This window comes from Dermacentor albipictus, chromosome 2 (genome assembly GCF_038994185.2).
Source record: "Dermacentor albipictus isolate Rhodes 1998 colony chromosome 2, USDA_Dalb.pri_finalv2, whole genome shotgun sequence".
In the NCBI taxonomy this organism is placed as follows: domain Eukaryota; kingdom Metazoa; phylum Arthropoda; class Arachnida; order Ixodida; family Ixodidae; genus Dermacentor; species Dermacentor albipictus.
Window position 1 is genome coordinate 56,300,001 of NC_091822.1, and position 16,102 is coordinate 56,316,102.

General features: G+C 46.6%; 1 protein-coding gene across 1 annotated transcript in view; it reads right to left on the bottom strand.

Moving 5' to 3' along the window:
- The window catches only part of LOC135901870 (uncharacterized), a 30,414-nt gene that overhangs the window by 1,648 nt on the left and 12,664 nt on the right, over window positions 1–16,102 (bottom strand). Inside the window, exons 3-4 of the mRNA XM_065431700.1 lie at window positions 13,724–13,828; window positions 7,115–7,144 (exon numbers count right to left, since the gene is read on the bottom strand). Of these exons, the coding sequence (XP_065287772.1) occupies window positions 7,115–7,144; window positions 13,724–13,828 (135 nt within the window). The remainder of the gene's footprint in view (window positions 1–7,114; window positions 7,145–13,723; window positions 13,829–16,102) is intronic.

Genomic DNA, 16,102 nt, shown 5'->3' on the forward strand with positions numbered 1-16,102 from the left:
AAGCAGAAAAATATATATACACATGTACATGTTCATACATATATATAAGCATACGCACATATACAGCACTCATTCACTCAAACAAATGCTCTTCTAGAGCTTTAACAAAATTAGGGGACTGGAAGATGGCCCCTGGAAGACAGTTCCAGTCGGAAACGGTCCTCGGGAAAAAACTGTGTTTGAATGTTTCAGTTCTTGCAAAAATTGGTTCCAGTAAATGACTTCCTGTGTGGTGTGTTCGTCTAGACGATAACTGTTTAAGTTCTGTGGGATGCGAAATGTTTAGTTTATGTGCTAAAAGGTTATGCAGGAACAACAAACGGGACATTTTCCTACGTACTTGAAATAGTTGGATGCTATTTGTTTTCATACCCGCCGTGGTTGCTCAGTGGCTATGGTGTTAGGCTGCTGAGCACGAGGTCGCGGGATCGAATCCCGGCCACGGCGGCCGCATTTCGATGGGGGCGAAAACACCCGTGTACTTAGATTTAGGTGCACGTTAAAGAACCCCAGGTGGTCGAAATTTCCGGAGTCCCCCACTACGGCGTGCCTCATAATCAGAAAGTGGTTTTGGCACGTAAAACCCCATATATTATTATTTGTTTTCATTAGTGTCGTAGATGAATCAAGCCTTCTGTATTTGTTATAAATAAACCTAATCGCTTTCCTTTGCACCATCTCAAGCTGGTAAATGTCCTTCTTTATGAACGGGTCCCATAAGACCGACGCGTACTCTAATTTTGATCTGATGAATGTTATGTATGCAAGACGTTTAAGCTTAGTTGGAGCGCCTCTAAGCTTCCGCCTCAGAAAGCACAGCTTGGAAAATGATGAGGAACAAATGTCTGCAATATGCGCAGACCAGGTTAAATCGTTTGTTATTGTAACCCCTAAGTATTTATGATTTGTGACCTCCATAATAGAATGATTTAGAAGGCTGTAAGAGAAAGGAGAAACCTGCTTTTTGCGCGAAATTCGCAAGAGGACAGTTTTATCTAGGTTAAGTTGCATATTCCATTTGAGGCATCATTGATGAACAGCTAATAATGAGTTTTGTGTAATGATCAATACGCTCGTTTATGCTCTTGAAGAGAATGCAGTCATCTGCAAAAAGCTTGACAGAGACGTTTTCGGAAATAGCAGCCGGCAAATCATTAATATAAATTAAGAAGAGCAGCGGGCCTAAAACACTTCCTTGGGGTACACCTGACGTAACTGGAAGCACTTCAGATTTACAACCATTAACCTCTACGTACTGTGTCCTGTGTTTTAAGTAAGCATTAATCCAATTAACAAGGTAAGTAGGGACGCCAATACTTTCCAGTTTATAAATAAGTTTACTGTGGTGAACTGTGTCAAATTCCTTGCGGAAATCTAAAATAAGCACATCAATCTGCCCTGATTTATCAAGCACAACAGAAAAATCATGAATTGTTGTAACTAACTGTGTCACAGTGGACATTTCTTTCCGAAAGCCATGTTGTACAGGTGATAAAATTTTATTTTCAGCAAGATAGGAGTTAAGATAACATGATACTATGTGTTCAAGCAGCTTGCAACAAGAGGAAGTGATTAAGATTGGTCGATAATTAGAAATGGTTAGCTTGTCCCATTTTTTTAGAATTGGCACAACGCGGGCCATCCTTCAGTCCTCCGGCAGATCTCCCGAAAGTAACGAGACTTGAAAGATCCTCGTTAAGAAAACAGATACCTGTGCTGCAAAACGCTTCAGAAAGGCATTTGGAAGCCTATCGGGACCCGCGGATTTTTTATCTGCAAGTTTACGCAGCATAGACACAACACCGTTCACAGAGATAGTTGGTACGTCACCAGGATTTTCAACTGGAATTCTAGCTGTGGTTGCCCATTCCGTAAGGAACACGCTTTGAAAATACGAGTTAAAACCTTGCGCTATGATCGTGGAGTCGGTTACAACGCTGTTATTAACTCGAATTTCGGTCAAGTGGTCAGTCCTGCGACCTAAAAAATTCCAAAATTTTTGGGGATCACATCTGATAAACTCGGGGAGCGTCGTGTCAAGATAACGGGACTTTGCTAGTTTTAACTTATAGGCAAGTTCCTCTTTTAGAACCTGGAACTGTTGCGGACAAGGTATTTTTTTTCTTCCTACAGCGCCTTACTTTACGTTTCATTTGAATAATTTCACGACTTATCCAAGGATTGCGACGATTAATACAAACCTTTCTAAGGGGAACAAAATGTTCAATAGTATACTTTACTATATTCTTAAAGTGCTGCCATAAACTATGAAGGTCATTGCTGCAAGGGTTATCTAACTGTGATTGTAAAGAGTCGATGATTGCGTTATCGTCAGTGCGTGCGTAGTCCTTGATCATTTTAACTGGTCGCATCCCGGCAACAACTGACGAAACACAACAGAAGAACAACAGACGATGGTCCGATATTCCAGCTTCAACACTAAGCACTCCATCAAAAAAGGTTTGACTAACAAAGAAAAGGTCTAGCGGCGGCGGCGCAGCTGGGAGCCAGACCACCTGGGCTGACAAGGTCAAGGGTGGCATCAGCGCCGGCCGAGCGCGCGAGCAGCGCCAGGAGCATGTGGATGGTAATAAGGATAGGGATAGGATTGCGCAATTGGAGAGAGAGAATCGTAGTTTAAAAGCAGCCATTGACGGGCTTATCAAAGAGATAGCTGAACTTAGGAACGGCTTACCTTCCGGTAACAGCGATAGCTTAAGACAGACTAGGAAACATGATGACTCGGTTGAGGTACCCAGGTCTGTGGAGGTCACGGAACAGAACATGGCGGACGAAGAGACGCCTGCTCCGAAAAAGAGGGCCTTATCCTCGACCGTGCGGATTCAGGGCAAAGTCGGTTCCGAGCTTAAAGCAATGATGGCGACATTGCAAGAAAGTGTAAATCAGATCATTAGTAGACTGGAGCGGATAGAAGAACAGGAAAGTATCACGGATCAGAGATTAGGCAAAATTGAAATATATCTAAACGAGACAGTGGTCCCTGTTATGGAGCTGGAGTGCACTCGGCCGCTAGCCCAGCAGGGTAAGTCGCCGAGTGGACTTGAGCTCAAAACTAGTTCACCAAATTTCCGTGGTCAAGATGGCTCTATTAAATAGTTCATTTAGTATTTGGCAGTGGAATTGTAGGGGGTTCAATCATAAGAAGGCGTCTCTGCAGCAGTTTGTTAGAACGCATGGTGTCAAGCCTCAAGTTATCATGTTACAGGAAACACTGACGTCTAACATGACCTTAACGAATTTCAAAACGGAAGTTAAGGATAATGAACAGGGCAGAGGACTCGCTACTCTCATTAATAGGAGGTTGGCGTATATTAGACATGATCTTCACATGGCAGATTGCAAGATTGAATATATTATGGTGGAAGTAATCTTAGGTCGGCAAAGGTCATGTCAGAGGAGCGTTTACCTGCTAAACCTGTACAGTAGCCCCCGGGACACGAAGCAGAGTTTCAAATCTCTCTTGACCAAGGCAACCAATCTTGCTAAGGATGCACCGTTGCTTATTGGAGGGGACTTCAATGCACCATATCATGTGTGGAAGTATGCTTATAGCACTATTAAGGGGGAGAGACTATGGCAGCAGGCACTAGACTTGAATTTAACTCTGATTACAGACCCCTCGTATCCCACCAGATGTGGCACGTCGACATGTAGAGATTCGACACCTGATCTCACTTTTGTTCGGGGGGTGGTGGATTCGTCCTGGTCCAATTCTAATATAGATTTTGGTAGCGATCATTACATACTTATGATTACTTTGGTAGTGGCTAATAAAAAGGAGCGCACATTCAGGATGGTTGACTGGGATGCATTTAGGAAAAGAAGAGCGCAGAGAATCGATGATGAGGGAAATGAGTTGACCTTGGAACAGTGGACTAGTCAGCTTAAAAGTGACGTTGAGGCGTCCACTAAAGAGGTTAAGACCGATATTGACACGGAACACATGGATAGTCGCCTGGCACATTTGTTGGAAGCAAAGCAGTCGATGTTAGCGAGATGGAAGGGTCAGAGATTAAATAGAAGGCTTAGAAAGCGTATAGCAGTGGTTAATCAGGAAATTGAAGACCATTGTCGGGTACTGTGCAAGCAGAAATGGGATGAAGTGTGTAATTCTATTGATGGTCGCATTAAGAGGGGAGGCGCCTGGAGTTTGCTCAGACATTTACTAGATGAGACAAACACTAAGTCTAATCAGAGGACTGTGATAGGTAAGCTGGTCCATCAGGCGTGTCGGGACTCCACGGAGCAGGAGTTGCTAAAGGATTTGGCTCAGAGATACCTTCCGTTGGAGACCTGGCACGATACACCTGATGTGGTTTTGGAATATAGTGGAGACGAAAATGCAGCTATGGACGCGGAATTTACTGAAAGTGATATAAGGATGGCGCTGCAGAATCTTAATGGTCGATCGGCATCAGGGCCGGATGGCATTACGAATAAAATGCTGCGGAATTTAGACGATGGGTCGATTGGGTTCCTTACGCGGCAGATCAATTGCCTATGGAAGGAAGGCTCTTTCCCGGAAGAGTGGAAACTGGCAATTACTGTTCTGATACCCAAACCGGGGAAGGCCATAGGGCTTGAAAATCTCAGACCCATTTCCCTGACGTCGTGTTTGGGAAAAGTCGCTGAGCATGCCATTTTAAATAGGCTAACGCGTTATGTTGAGGGGAATGGGGTCTTTCCGCACTCGATGATAGGATTTCGACCCGGCCTCTCGACTCAGGATGCTATGATCAGGATTAAGCATCAGATCCTTGACCGGCGAACAAGGGATACTAAGGCACTAATTGGACTTGATGTGGAAAAAGCTTTCGATAAAATCCGACATTCTTTCATTATACAGGTGCTATCGGACTTGAATTTGGGGCAGCGGCTTTTCAATTTTGTCAAGGCTTTCCTTACGGATAGAAAGACATGTCTCAGGTTTGGGGAGATAAAATCGGAAGTCGTTAAATTGGGTTGCTGTGGTACTCCGCAGGGATCCGTACTCTCGCCTATGTTATTCAATCTGGCGATGTCGAAATTGGCTAATAGACTGGACACTGTCCAGGATATTGGCTATTCTATCTACGCGGATGACATTACTATATGGAGTGTCGGTGGTAGTGATGGAGAGCTTGAGGCTAGGCTGCAGCAGGTGGTAACGCTTACGGAGGAGTATCTGGGTCTCATGGGGCTCAAGTGCTCCTCTAAAAAGTCGGAGTTGTTGATCTTCAAACCTAAGAAGCTAGGTCGTAGGCCGAAGGGTTGGGTACCGGACGTTGAGCCTTGCATTAGAATTCATACTAGGGAAGGGTCGGTGATACCCAAAGTTGAAGCAATCAGGGTCCTGGGTTTTGTACTTGAAGCGAACGGATCGAACATTAGAACCATTCAGCGTATTACCAAGAAAACGGAGGAGGCCATAAGACTTATAAGAAGGATCTCTAATAGGCATAGGGGATTAGGAGAAGAAGGTGCAATGCGCTTAGTTCACGCATTTATTATGTGTCATTTCTCGTATGTGGCAGCTATGCTAAATTGGAATAGGGGGGAGAAAAATAAATTGGATGCATTAATCAGAAAAGCCATCAAGGCTGCGCTTGGTCTGCCTATGACTACGTCAAACGATATGTTGTTACGACTGGGTTTGCATAATACTTTAGATGAAATTGCTGAGGCTCAACGTTCCGCACAGAGGGAGCGGTTGCTAGGTACACCACCGGGTAGGTATATATTAGAGTCAATTGAAGAATCGGTGGCTGTGTCGCACGATAGGGCGCCCCTACACGAGTTGAACGTGAACCTTAGGGCAAATATCATGGTTCGTCCATTTCCGCGGAATGTGCACCCCGTGCACAATGTAGGGAGGCGGGTCGCGAGAGCTAGGGCTTTGTTACGAGAGGCAAAGGATCAGGAGGAGGAGTCTGCGTTTGTTGACGCCGCATGGATTAATGGTAAAAATGCTTATTCGGTGGTGGTAGTAGATGGCAAAGGGAGCGTTAGAAATGCTGCTTCCATTTATGCTAAAGATCCGGGGGTTGCTGAACAGGTGGCTATTGCTCTAGCACTAATTGATTCTAGAAGAGTTTTGGTGTTTAGCGACTCGCGATCTGCGATTACAGCCTTCTCGAGAGGACTTGTTGCGGAACCGGCTAACAGACTGCTGCAGCGTAGGGATATCATTTCGCATACCGTTACTTGGTTCCCGGCGCACATGGGGACAGTGGAGGGAGCCCCGCGTAACCTCAACGAGGTGGCGCACAGGGAGGCACGAGGATTAGTGTGCCGTGTACTCCCTGAAGGGGCTGGATCTCCCGCTCCTGAGTACAGGGACCAACTGTTAACCTACAACGAAATCACCAAGCACTATTACTTAGGGCGCAGGGCATTCCCGTTGCCACATCCTAAATTAAATAGGCCGCAGGCGGTTACATTAAGACTTCTGCAGACACGGACGTACCCTAACCCTGTCATCATGAATAAAATTAATCCGGACTGCGGGGTTTCAGTCTATTGTAGTAAGTGTGGGGGTTTGCTCGATTTACAACACATGCTGTGGCGCTGCTTGGCGTTGGCCGGTGATGGTTCTCGAGGTGAACAGTGGTGGCAGCGAATGCTGCACAGTGAAGTGCTGGCGGACCAGCTCAGGGCTGTCCAGAGGGCCCGTGTGATAGCAGAGGGGCTCGGCCTCTCTGTACCGACGTGGGAGCGGCCCGCATCAGTCCCAGACTGATCCCTCAGGACCTCAATAAAGTTCTTCATACCATACCAAAGAAAAGGTCTAAGACAGATGTCTCTCTGGTGTATGCATGAACGGTTTGCTTAAGGTTTAATGAAAACGTCAGATCAAGAATAATATCACATGAGGCAGACAGGCCATAATACGGTTTATCCCAATCAATAGCCGGGAAATTAAAATCACCGGTAATAATTAAGTTCCGGTTTTGGTAAGGCAGTAAGCGGTCAAATAAACTATACATGAAAGAATCCGCTGCATCAGGTGCACGATACACAGCACAAAGAAAAAAAGTGAGACCATGCGCAGTAACGTGCAGTAACGCAGTAATTTATTGTTCACAATCGTGCCCAATGAAGGTAAACTGCCTACCTGGAATGGTGACGATGCACCCCCTGAAATCTGCAAAAATTAGTGGGTATTATACTCATGATAAAGCGAAAAAAATGTACATGTTTCACGATGTGTTGAAAAAAAAATAGCACAAGAAATTAGCACTCAAAAGGCCTCACAAAACGTGACGTTATTTATTGAAGGAGGCACTGCATTTTTTACTTCAATTTTTTTATCTTAGTATGTTATTCGTACAATAAGCAACCTTTCTGCGAACTTTGAATTAATTTGGTCGTACATAGCAGTTAATCGATTTTTCTTATTCAGGTCTGAACAGGGCAGTTTGGAGGCACGTGCTTATTCGCAGCTACTGACGAAATAAACAACCACCTGCTCTTCGCGTCGTGTGCTGTACGGCATACGCTGTATTTTTACCTACAGGTGCATGACTTGCTGTACATTTGACACGAATCACGCACAGTTTTTTTGCTGAAAACAGATACCCTGCAAGCTTAGAAAGGTAGTCATGTTACTCAGAAGGCAACCGGCAGTGACGAGCCGCTGTGTACACCATGGCCTCTTCTCTTCTTTTGCAAGTGCTGCAGGTACATTTGCTCTGTCGGGAAGCAGTTGTCTGGACTATAATTGTCTCAGAGGCGCCCATAATTTATCGTTGCAACTGCTGTACGCAATCTGACTTTACAAATACGACTTTATAAACACAATTCATGGCTCGTGTATGTAATGTCTGTTAATTTAAGTTACGCGCTATGGTATTCGGAAACGACCTGGCTCGGACAAAATATTCCTACACACTCAGTGCTCGCTTTATTGGAAAGCCTGTATGTGTACAGCAGAGCGGTGCCGGAATCTCCACGCTTGATCTGGAAAACCTTCTGATGGGCAGCTGTAGCGGCACAGAAAAGGCGCATCTCTGACCACTCGTGTGCATGCCGATCGCACTTCTTGGCCGGACTGTGATAAGCTGGGCTTTCCTGCTGCTTCCGTAACACCCAGCCGTCCTGGACATGCGCACATCGGCCTCAGCCGGAGTTCTGCGCCTCACTCCTGCCGCTATAGAAAAAGCTGCCCTCAACTTCCCCGGGAACATGGGCAGCTGTAGCGGCACAGAAAAGCGCATCTCTGACCGCTCGTGTACTTGCAGGTGTGTCACTGAACACTTGAACCTATCATACATTCGTTACCCTCTGCTGCTGCAGCACGGCCCTGTAGGTTGCAAAGATGGGTAGTGAGCGGGACGACAGATGCTTTGAGTGTGGCAAATCTGTTGAACCTGATGATGACTGCATGGTGTGTAATGAGTGTTTTTGCTCGTATCATCTTGTTCTTGTTCAGGTATCTCAGAAATAACTTACAAATCAAAGGGAGAATCTGCTCGAAAACAGTGGCGTTGTCCAACCTTTCGAGGGGTTAAAATTGCTGTGATTGCAGAGCTTCAAGAAAAAGTGAAGTCGCTCTCAAACACTGTTGTTTCAATGGAAGGAAGTGTTCAGGTGATGTCTGAACAGTTTGACAAAGCATTCGCTGAGCTTAGCCGGCATGACTATAGCCTGGCTGATATGAAAAAAGCGCATTGAACAGTTTGAGGCTAACCAAAGCAATGGACAGATTGAAGAGATCAAGAAAAAAATCAATGAATTAGAGAGCCATAACAGGAAGCTAAACCTAGAAATTCACGGCGTACAAAAAACAGATCATGAAGATCGTGTGATAGTGAACGCCTGTGATGCTTCCCTTGAGCTTCCGCAGCTTACTGGTGACGTGACAGGGATTCACCGGTTGCCATGCAAACCTGATAAGACACCTGTGGTGCGATCTTGTACGCGTTCCAAAATAGAACGGAGGCAGTCCGTTCCACCGAGCCGCACACGATTGGTCAATTTGAACCGTGACGAATGCCATGACGTAAATTGTGATGTGATATCTGCTGTCAATCATTCCGTGTCGTCTGCTATCGGACGAACGCACCGGAACGGACCGCGGATTTCGAGACGTAAAGAACGGACCGCCTCCGTTCGACTTTGGAACGCGTACAAGATCGCACCCCTGGAATCATTGTTCGCTTCGCTCGGCAGGCTGCTCGTGATGACTGGTTCAAAAACCGAAAGAAACTGAAGGATGTATATGAAGATGAAAATGTGTGCATCCAAGATAATCTGATTAAGGAACCCGAGCACTTCTCTGGGAGGCAAAGCAATGGGCACGTGACAAGAACTATCCCTTCGTTTGGCAGAGTGGCGCAAAGGTTCTCGTCAGACAGAAAGGAGGTGACAAAGCCATTGCTATCAAATCTACAAATCATTTGATGACGTTTGCTTAAGGGGTTCTACAAGTGTCGCGACCTGTTTATGCATATTACTCCTGACAAGCTGAAGTCGCATCTTGGTAATAGGTGTCTCAGAGGTTTAAAGGCTTTTCATTTGAATATTCAGACTGCCAGAAATAAACATCAGTATTTCGATTTATTTTTTGATAGTATTGACTTTTTTATGTCATTATGCTCTCAGAAACCTGGTATACTAGTGATGACAATATTTTTTCAATACCCGGATGTTCACACGCGTGCTCAGTGATAAGGAGGAGATGCTTCTGGATCTACACAGCTGTATTCAGCGATAATAGAAGCATCTGTAAGATGACGTCAACAGATAATGAACGCCGTTGCGCTACAGCATGCAACGCTGCTGCCGCGACACAACGCTGCTTTATTGGAAAACGTGTGTGAATGTTCAGGTTCTTTCTTGCAAGCTGTCGTTAGCACAACTGCAAAAATCCGCTATCGCACCGGACGCAACCGGGCGCACACCGATACACAGGGTGATAACTTTATGGAACTCCTAAGGACAGCCTGTTGCAGATAAAAAAATTCTAGTTCTTGAGCGGGATCATTCAGAGAGGTGGACATCAGTTGCACGGGAAATCGAAATGCATATTCATCTAATTAACAAAAAGCCACTAATTAACTTAATGAATTAGTTTACAGCTCATATTGCAATTTACGAATTCTAGCTAGTAATGTTGCAAGGCGTATACAATTGAAATGTCTCCAGGATGACGCCACTTTGGACGTATGTGCCATAAAACTTGCCGCAAAAATGCACTGTTGTTGCACTTACTTTTCTTCAGTAAAACGATCTTTTATGCATTCAAGCACAGAAGTAACTGGAACGCCCATGCATTTCCTTCGACACTTTGGGAAATAATTTCTCAAAACTGTTATCATCCTGCGAATTCCCTTCAAGTGCTTGAAAGCTCACCGGCTACAATTCGTAAATTGAAATATGTGCTGTAATGTAATTGTTTCAGTTAATTAGTTAATTTTAGTAAGTAAGCTTAATATGTGCTTTGATTTCTTCTGCAAGAAATGTCCAATCGAGTTCAAGGACAAACATTACGCTATCTGCCCCAGGCGATTCTCAAAAAAATTCCATAAAACTTAAAGATGATCACCTTGTACATGGCTGTGACCCGATGCGGTACAACTAAATAAGAAAATTGGCGCAGTTAAGATGACTACACAGTGTTTCAAACGCGGATCACCGCGCCAATGCAACACGTGCAGTGGGAGAACGTAATGTGTCACTGTAAGAGAAGCGTTTTCGTCATAACACGGAAGCTTGAACCGACATAGACAAAAATATGTCACTGTCGAATAGTCGGACTTCGAACACCTTTGCTCCACTGAACGGTTGCAAGCTCTCAACCGCACCGTGCGGTCCCAGCGTAAATCGAAATTTCTTATCAGTTGCGCCTGCCGCACGCCGCCCATGCACTGCACGGGTGCGGTTCGGCTTGCGGCGATGAAAAGCGTAAATCAACCTTAACACAGTGTGTTGCATTCATGCTGCTTAATGTGGAACGGCAGAGGAAAAGCGTGTGCAGTAGTTGGTCGCGAAATAATCATCTGCGTAGTAAGGAATGTAATGTATCTGTGTGGCCAAGTTCACAGACAGCTGATACACAAGGACTGCCTGTGATGTGGGCCCCTCGCTATGCACGGCTTTCCTAGAGAATAAAAAAAAATCATCCGCGGGCGTTGTATCCAAAGAAAAGACTTCCATCCCCGAAATGTCGGCAAGAGGGTGTACCGCCCGTTACACGGTGACAAAGGAGCAGCGCCGCTTACTGGCATACGGTAAGTTTCTCCTTATACCTTTATCCAGAGTCGACGCTGCAAGAGAGCTTCGCAGTCTCGCTGTCATGATATATGGTACGCGGGAGTGCGAAGCCTAAACATATGAAGACAGTGCGCCGTGCGGTGGCGAAGAGGACCATCATCATCATCGACACCAATTTGGGAGCGCCGGCAGTGGCGCCTCAAAAAGCGTGGCGCGAGAGTGTGGCCCGTGGCTCGTGGCGTGAGCAGTGCGCGAGATTCGGCGGTCGACGGAAAGCAGCTTCCTCGCTGGGCGTCTGGCCCATAGGAGCTATCGCCGACCGCGCCAATACGCCACACCTGAAGCAACACTGTCGCCCACTGGTAGGTTCCCTCGCCCCGCTCTTCCGCTGGGCACTGGTCCAGGAGGGCTGGCGGTCCGGAACCAGGGCACTCGAGCGTTCGGGTGAGCGGCCACAGGGCTACCCCGCCAGCTATGGACGCGACCCGGTGACTGCGGCCGGCTACCTGAGCGCCGCGAGGCGGTCCGACCCGGCCGTCCAACCCGGCTATCCGACCCGGCCGACCGTCCCGGCCGTCCGACCCAGCTGTCCGACCCGGCCGTCCAACCCGGCTGTCCGACCCAGCCGACCGTCCCGGCCGTCCGACCCAGCTGTCCGACCCGGCCGTCCTACACTGTTGTCCGACCCCGCTGGCCGGCATCGGTTCAACGAGGTCTAAGACACGGCGACACAAGCTGCCGCCGGAACTGTAGGCCGATCGTAATCCACCGATACATATAGTGCATGTCGCCTATGAGGCATTTTGGGACATTGTGACGCGTGTGTGCCATTATCCGTGTTATGTAGGTAAATACATGTCTGATGTGTGTTTTTGCTTTGGCGTGCTGCTTCTCCCTTTTTCTGGAGTGATCCGGCCCAATAACATCACACTCGCTCGTACAATCACGTTAGGTTGCTGGCATACACCACAGAACTCTAAGTGTCGTTTACACAGCCTCGACCCTTCACTGCAACTTACATTACCAGCGAACCTTCCACGACGTGACGCAACACTGCTGTGTCGGCTGTGGGTAGGAGTAGCATTCACCAACTCCTATAGCTATCGTATTGGAATGGCGGATTCACCAATGTGCCCTAAGTGCAAGTATGAAGAGACCATCAGTCACCTTCTGTGCCACTGTTCTCGCTTCGATAATCAACGTGAGACTCTCCAGTGTGCCTTAAATAGACTGGATGACAGGCCATTTACGGAAGCGAAGATCTTGGGAGCCTGGCCTCACAGTTCATTGGCCCAGAAAGCAGTTCGAGCGCTTTTTCATTACCTGAGGGCAACAGGCTTGAGTGCCCGGCTATAGACATCCTACACCTAAGTTCTCTCTCTTCCTCTTTCACTCCCCATTCCCCTCCCCACGTGTAGGGTAGCAAACTGGACTCAGTCCGGTTAACCTCCCTGCCTTTCCGTCTTCCCTTCTCTCTCTCTCTTCTCGCACGTTATCAACACATACTCACTGCAACTCACGCTGTAACTTAGGCCCGATCTATCGGCCATGTACCAGGAATGAGTGAACGGGTGTACTCTTTAATCAATGCGCCGAAGCAAGGGTGACGGCGACTATACCCACAGCACATGAAAGTTTGAAGCTGGACGTTTCATGACGGTCCACTGGGAAACCGAATAACAAGCGATATACATTTGTTCTACAGACTATTACAACATAGAGAAAACGTACCATTGAAACATTGTGCTTAGCACAAACAAATCTATCACAACTAAGCCTACCCGTGAGCGAACAGGCAGAAGATACGGAATCAGAGAGTGAGCGCATCCAGGAACATTACCGAGTCAAAAACATGACAAGCCAACACTGCTTCAAAGTGATTAGATAATAAAGAGCGCAGGGAATAAAATACTGACCCTGAAAAAATTCAGAAGCAGAAAGTTCTGAAAGCTTGGAGTACATTCCCAGCCTTGTTTCTATTACATCCACTGTATAAGCAGCTCGCACCCTTTGGACAAGGTGTAATCAGCTACGAAAGCGCTTACACCTTCTCTATAGCAGCGACCAAAGCTTCGTGTCGTCAGCGCTGCCACCGTCTACAATATCAGTCGAAACAAAGGTGCAAAGGTGTGCTGAGTCGCACCGGTGTCATGCCCATCCATTTTAAGCACCGAGGCAACGCAGATAGCTGGGGCAAGCAATGGACTCGCCACTACGTGATAAAACATTGCAGTATCCACGGGATCGCCGTGAAAAGGGTCAACATTGTCGAAATGAATCTGCAGTGAAGTATTCCTGATATTACAGAATAGGGTGCAAATACAGATTGTTGCCATGCGGCACCTACCCGTGTTACGTAGGTAGAACTACATCCTGTTTCGTCTGTAAGTCCCTTCATGCGGTACATAGGAGCGGGAAAAGCGTAAAATATAATTCCTGTTGAACACTACTGGCGCATAGGCTCCAGAACGGTGACTAACAATCACACCACTCAGGAGGCGCTACTTACCTTACATGGTGTACCGTCAGCTTCTTTTCGCACAATAATCCGGGCGTGCGCGTTGTAGGGCGATATTAGCAGACATGGAAAAGTACACGGTGTCACAACCGACGTCTGAAACGAAAGCGAGAAGTTAACCGGCAAAAGAGTAAACAGAAGACGGTTAGACGATTTAGGCACATGAAATGTTTGCTCGTCATAACGTTTGACACTATAACGCGGATAACGCCCACTAGTATTGAAACCATTTAAGCATACATACGTAGGATTCGGTTACATGATTTGCAGTATAAGATCAGGGCAGAATATTGCTTTCGCACGAGGAATTCGGCTACAAATTTGATGGGCAATCACATACACTATTGCAATTGATTTTTGGCAGATGCAGACTGCGCCAAAGAAATTAATTAATTAGTAAATTAATTAAACTATTTGGCATACTTTGAAGCGCCGAGGCATTGTACATGGGAACAGGTTACTTAGTATCAGAAAAAGTTACAACAGAATGAACTTGGTACGTTATACAATATTAGAGGGAAATCATCAACAAAAGAGAATACTGAACAAACAGCAGGTATACCAACACGTATGTCGAAAAAAATAAGAAGAGGAAGTAAGGGGAAGAGAATGCACCAAGTAATCACACATGATCACCACAGTGAAGGTTGGTAGATGAACAACTGCAAACAAAATTGGCAGAACCAATGTCACGGTCAATGGTAATGCGTTTATGAATAAATCAATATAGCGACACAACGTAATGCCACCGTCGAAACAAGTTATGAATAAAGCGTTTACTGCAGCAGGGCTCCCCGTTTTCGCTTCCCTAAGAACACACAGCGCCATTTAGCGGCGCCTGCACGTGGCCTCCGAAATGAATGGCGTGTCGGTGCCGGCGAACGTTGAGGAACGCGTCATGCGGCAGCCGAGCTCCCCTCTCGAGTTTATTCCTGTATACGTTGCGCCATCTAGTGGCGCTGCCTAGAAGTCCGCGCGTGGCTTCCGAGACGAGAGCACGGCCAACTGGTGTGAGCGAACTCTGACAATCGTTTCTTCCCTTGCCGCGCATGCAGTGGCACATACTCAGTGATCCAAGCTGGCGGCAAATTCATCGAAGAGCTGAAGACCGAGTGCATTCACGGCGCAGCTCGCCAGAATGTTGGCGGGGAACACGTTCACTGAAAAGTGGCACATAGACAGAGCATTTGTGGTACAGCCTGGTAAAGTGTAGGGTTGCGGTCCATGAGGAGCCCGTGTAGCGTGGATTTGATTGCGCCCAGCAAGGTGTATGTTGATTCGGCCCAGGCTCTCTTGTAAGGCGAAAGCCTTGGTGGCTCATGGGAAGAAAATTTGACCGTTCGGCGTTATGGCACCCAAATTTAAATGGCCTCGAAATTGGGGGTTGAGCCCTGTACCATTGTTGGGAGTCGTACCCACAAACTTTGGTGCTAATTAAGACACAGTAAATAAGATAGAATTAGCGCACTCGAATCCTCGACCTTTAGTGAGATCCGCACCCATCATCTGTGGTGTTATTTGAGGCAAAGTAATTATGGCACAGCTAATTAGGATGGAGTGAAGTAAAACACTTGTACCCATGACCTTTGATGGGAGTTGAACTCACAACCTCTGGCGTTAATTAGAGCGAAATTATTTAGGGCACCGGTAATTAGAATATAGTTAAGACACTCGAACCCACCATCCTTTAGTGGGAATGAAACCCTCGACCTTTGGTGAGAGTCGAATCCACTTTGAGATATGGGCGAACCCGCGATATCTCCAAGTTGGATTCTAAATGACATCATGAAGGTCGAGTGTCTAATCTATGGCCTTTAGTGGTAGTCAAACCCACGACCTTTTGCATTATTTAAAGCGATGTTGAATAAGGCACTCGAACCCACGACATAACATGCAGATATGGGCGAACCGACCATATCTCCAAATTGAATTCCAATTCAAATAGTGCAGGTCGAGGGTCGAATCTACTACCTATGACGTTAATTAAGGCGAAGTTATTTAGGGCACAGCTAATTAAGATAGCTTTAATTAAGGCACTCGAGCCCATGACCTTCGGAGGGAGAAAACAAGTATAGGAAGTAGCGCATCAGAATGAAATGTCAGTTAATCCAATGAATGCCTCGTCAGCGCGCAGGCGAAGGCCTACGTTCTATTTTGCGTATGCTAAAACGACTCAACTTTTTGCCATTGCAGAGCAGCACATCCCCACAGGCACATGCCTAGTTTCTCAAGTTCGCGTCAAAGATGTTCAGTGAGGAGAGAGAGAGAGAGAAAACATTTATTTATCATCAGTTTGGGCGACTTCCTCGCAGGGTGGAGCCCTTATTTCAGGGCCCCATTGGCTCGCGCCACTCCGCGTGCCCGCCGGAT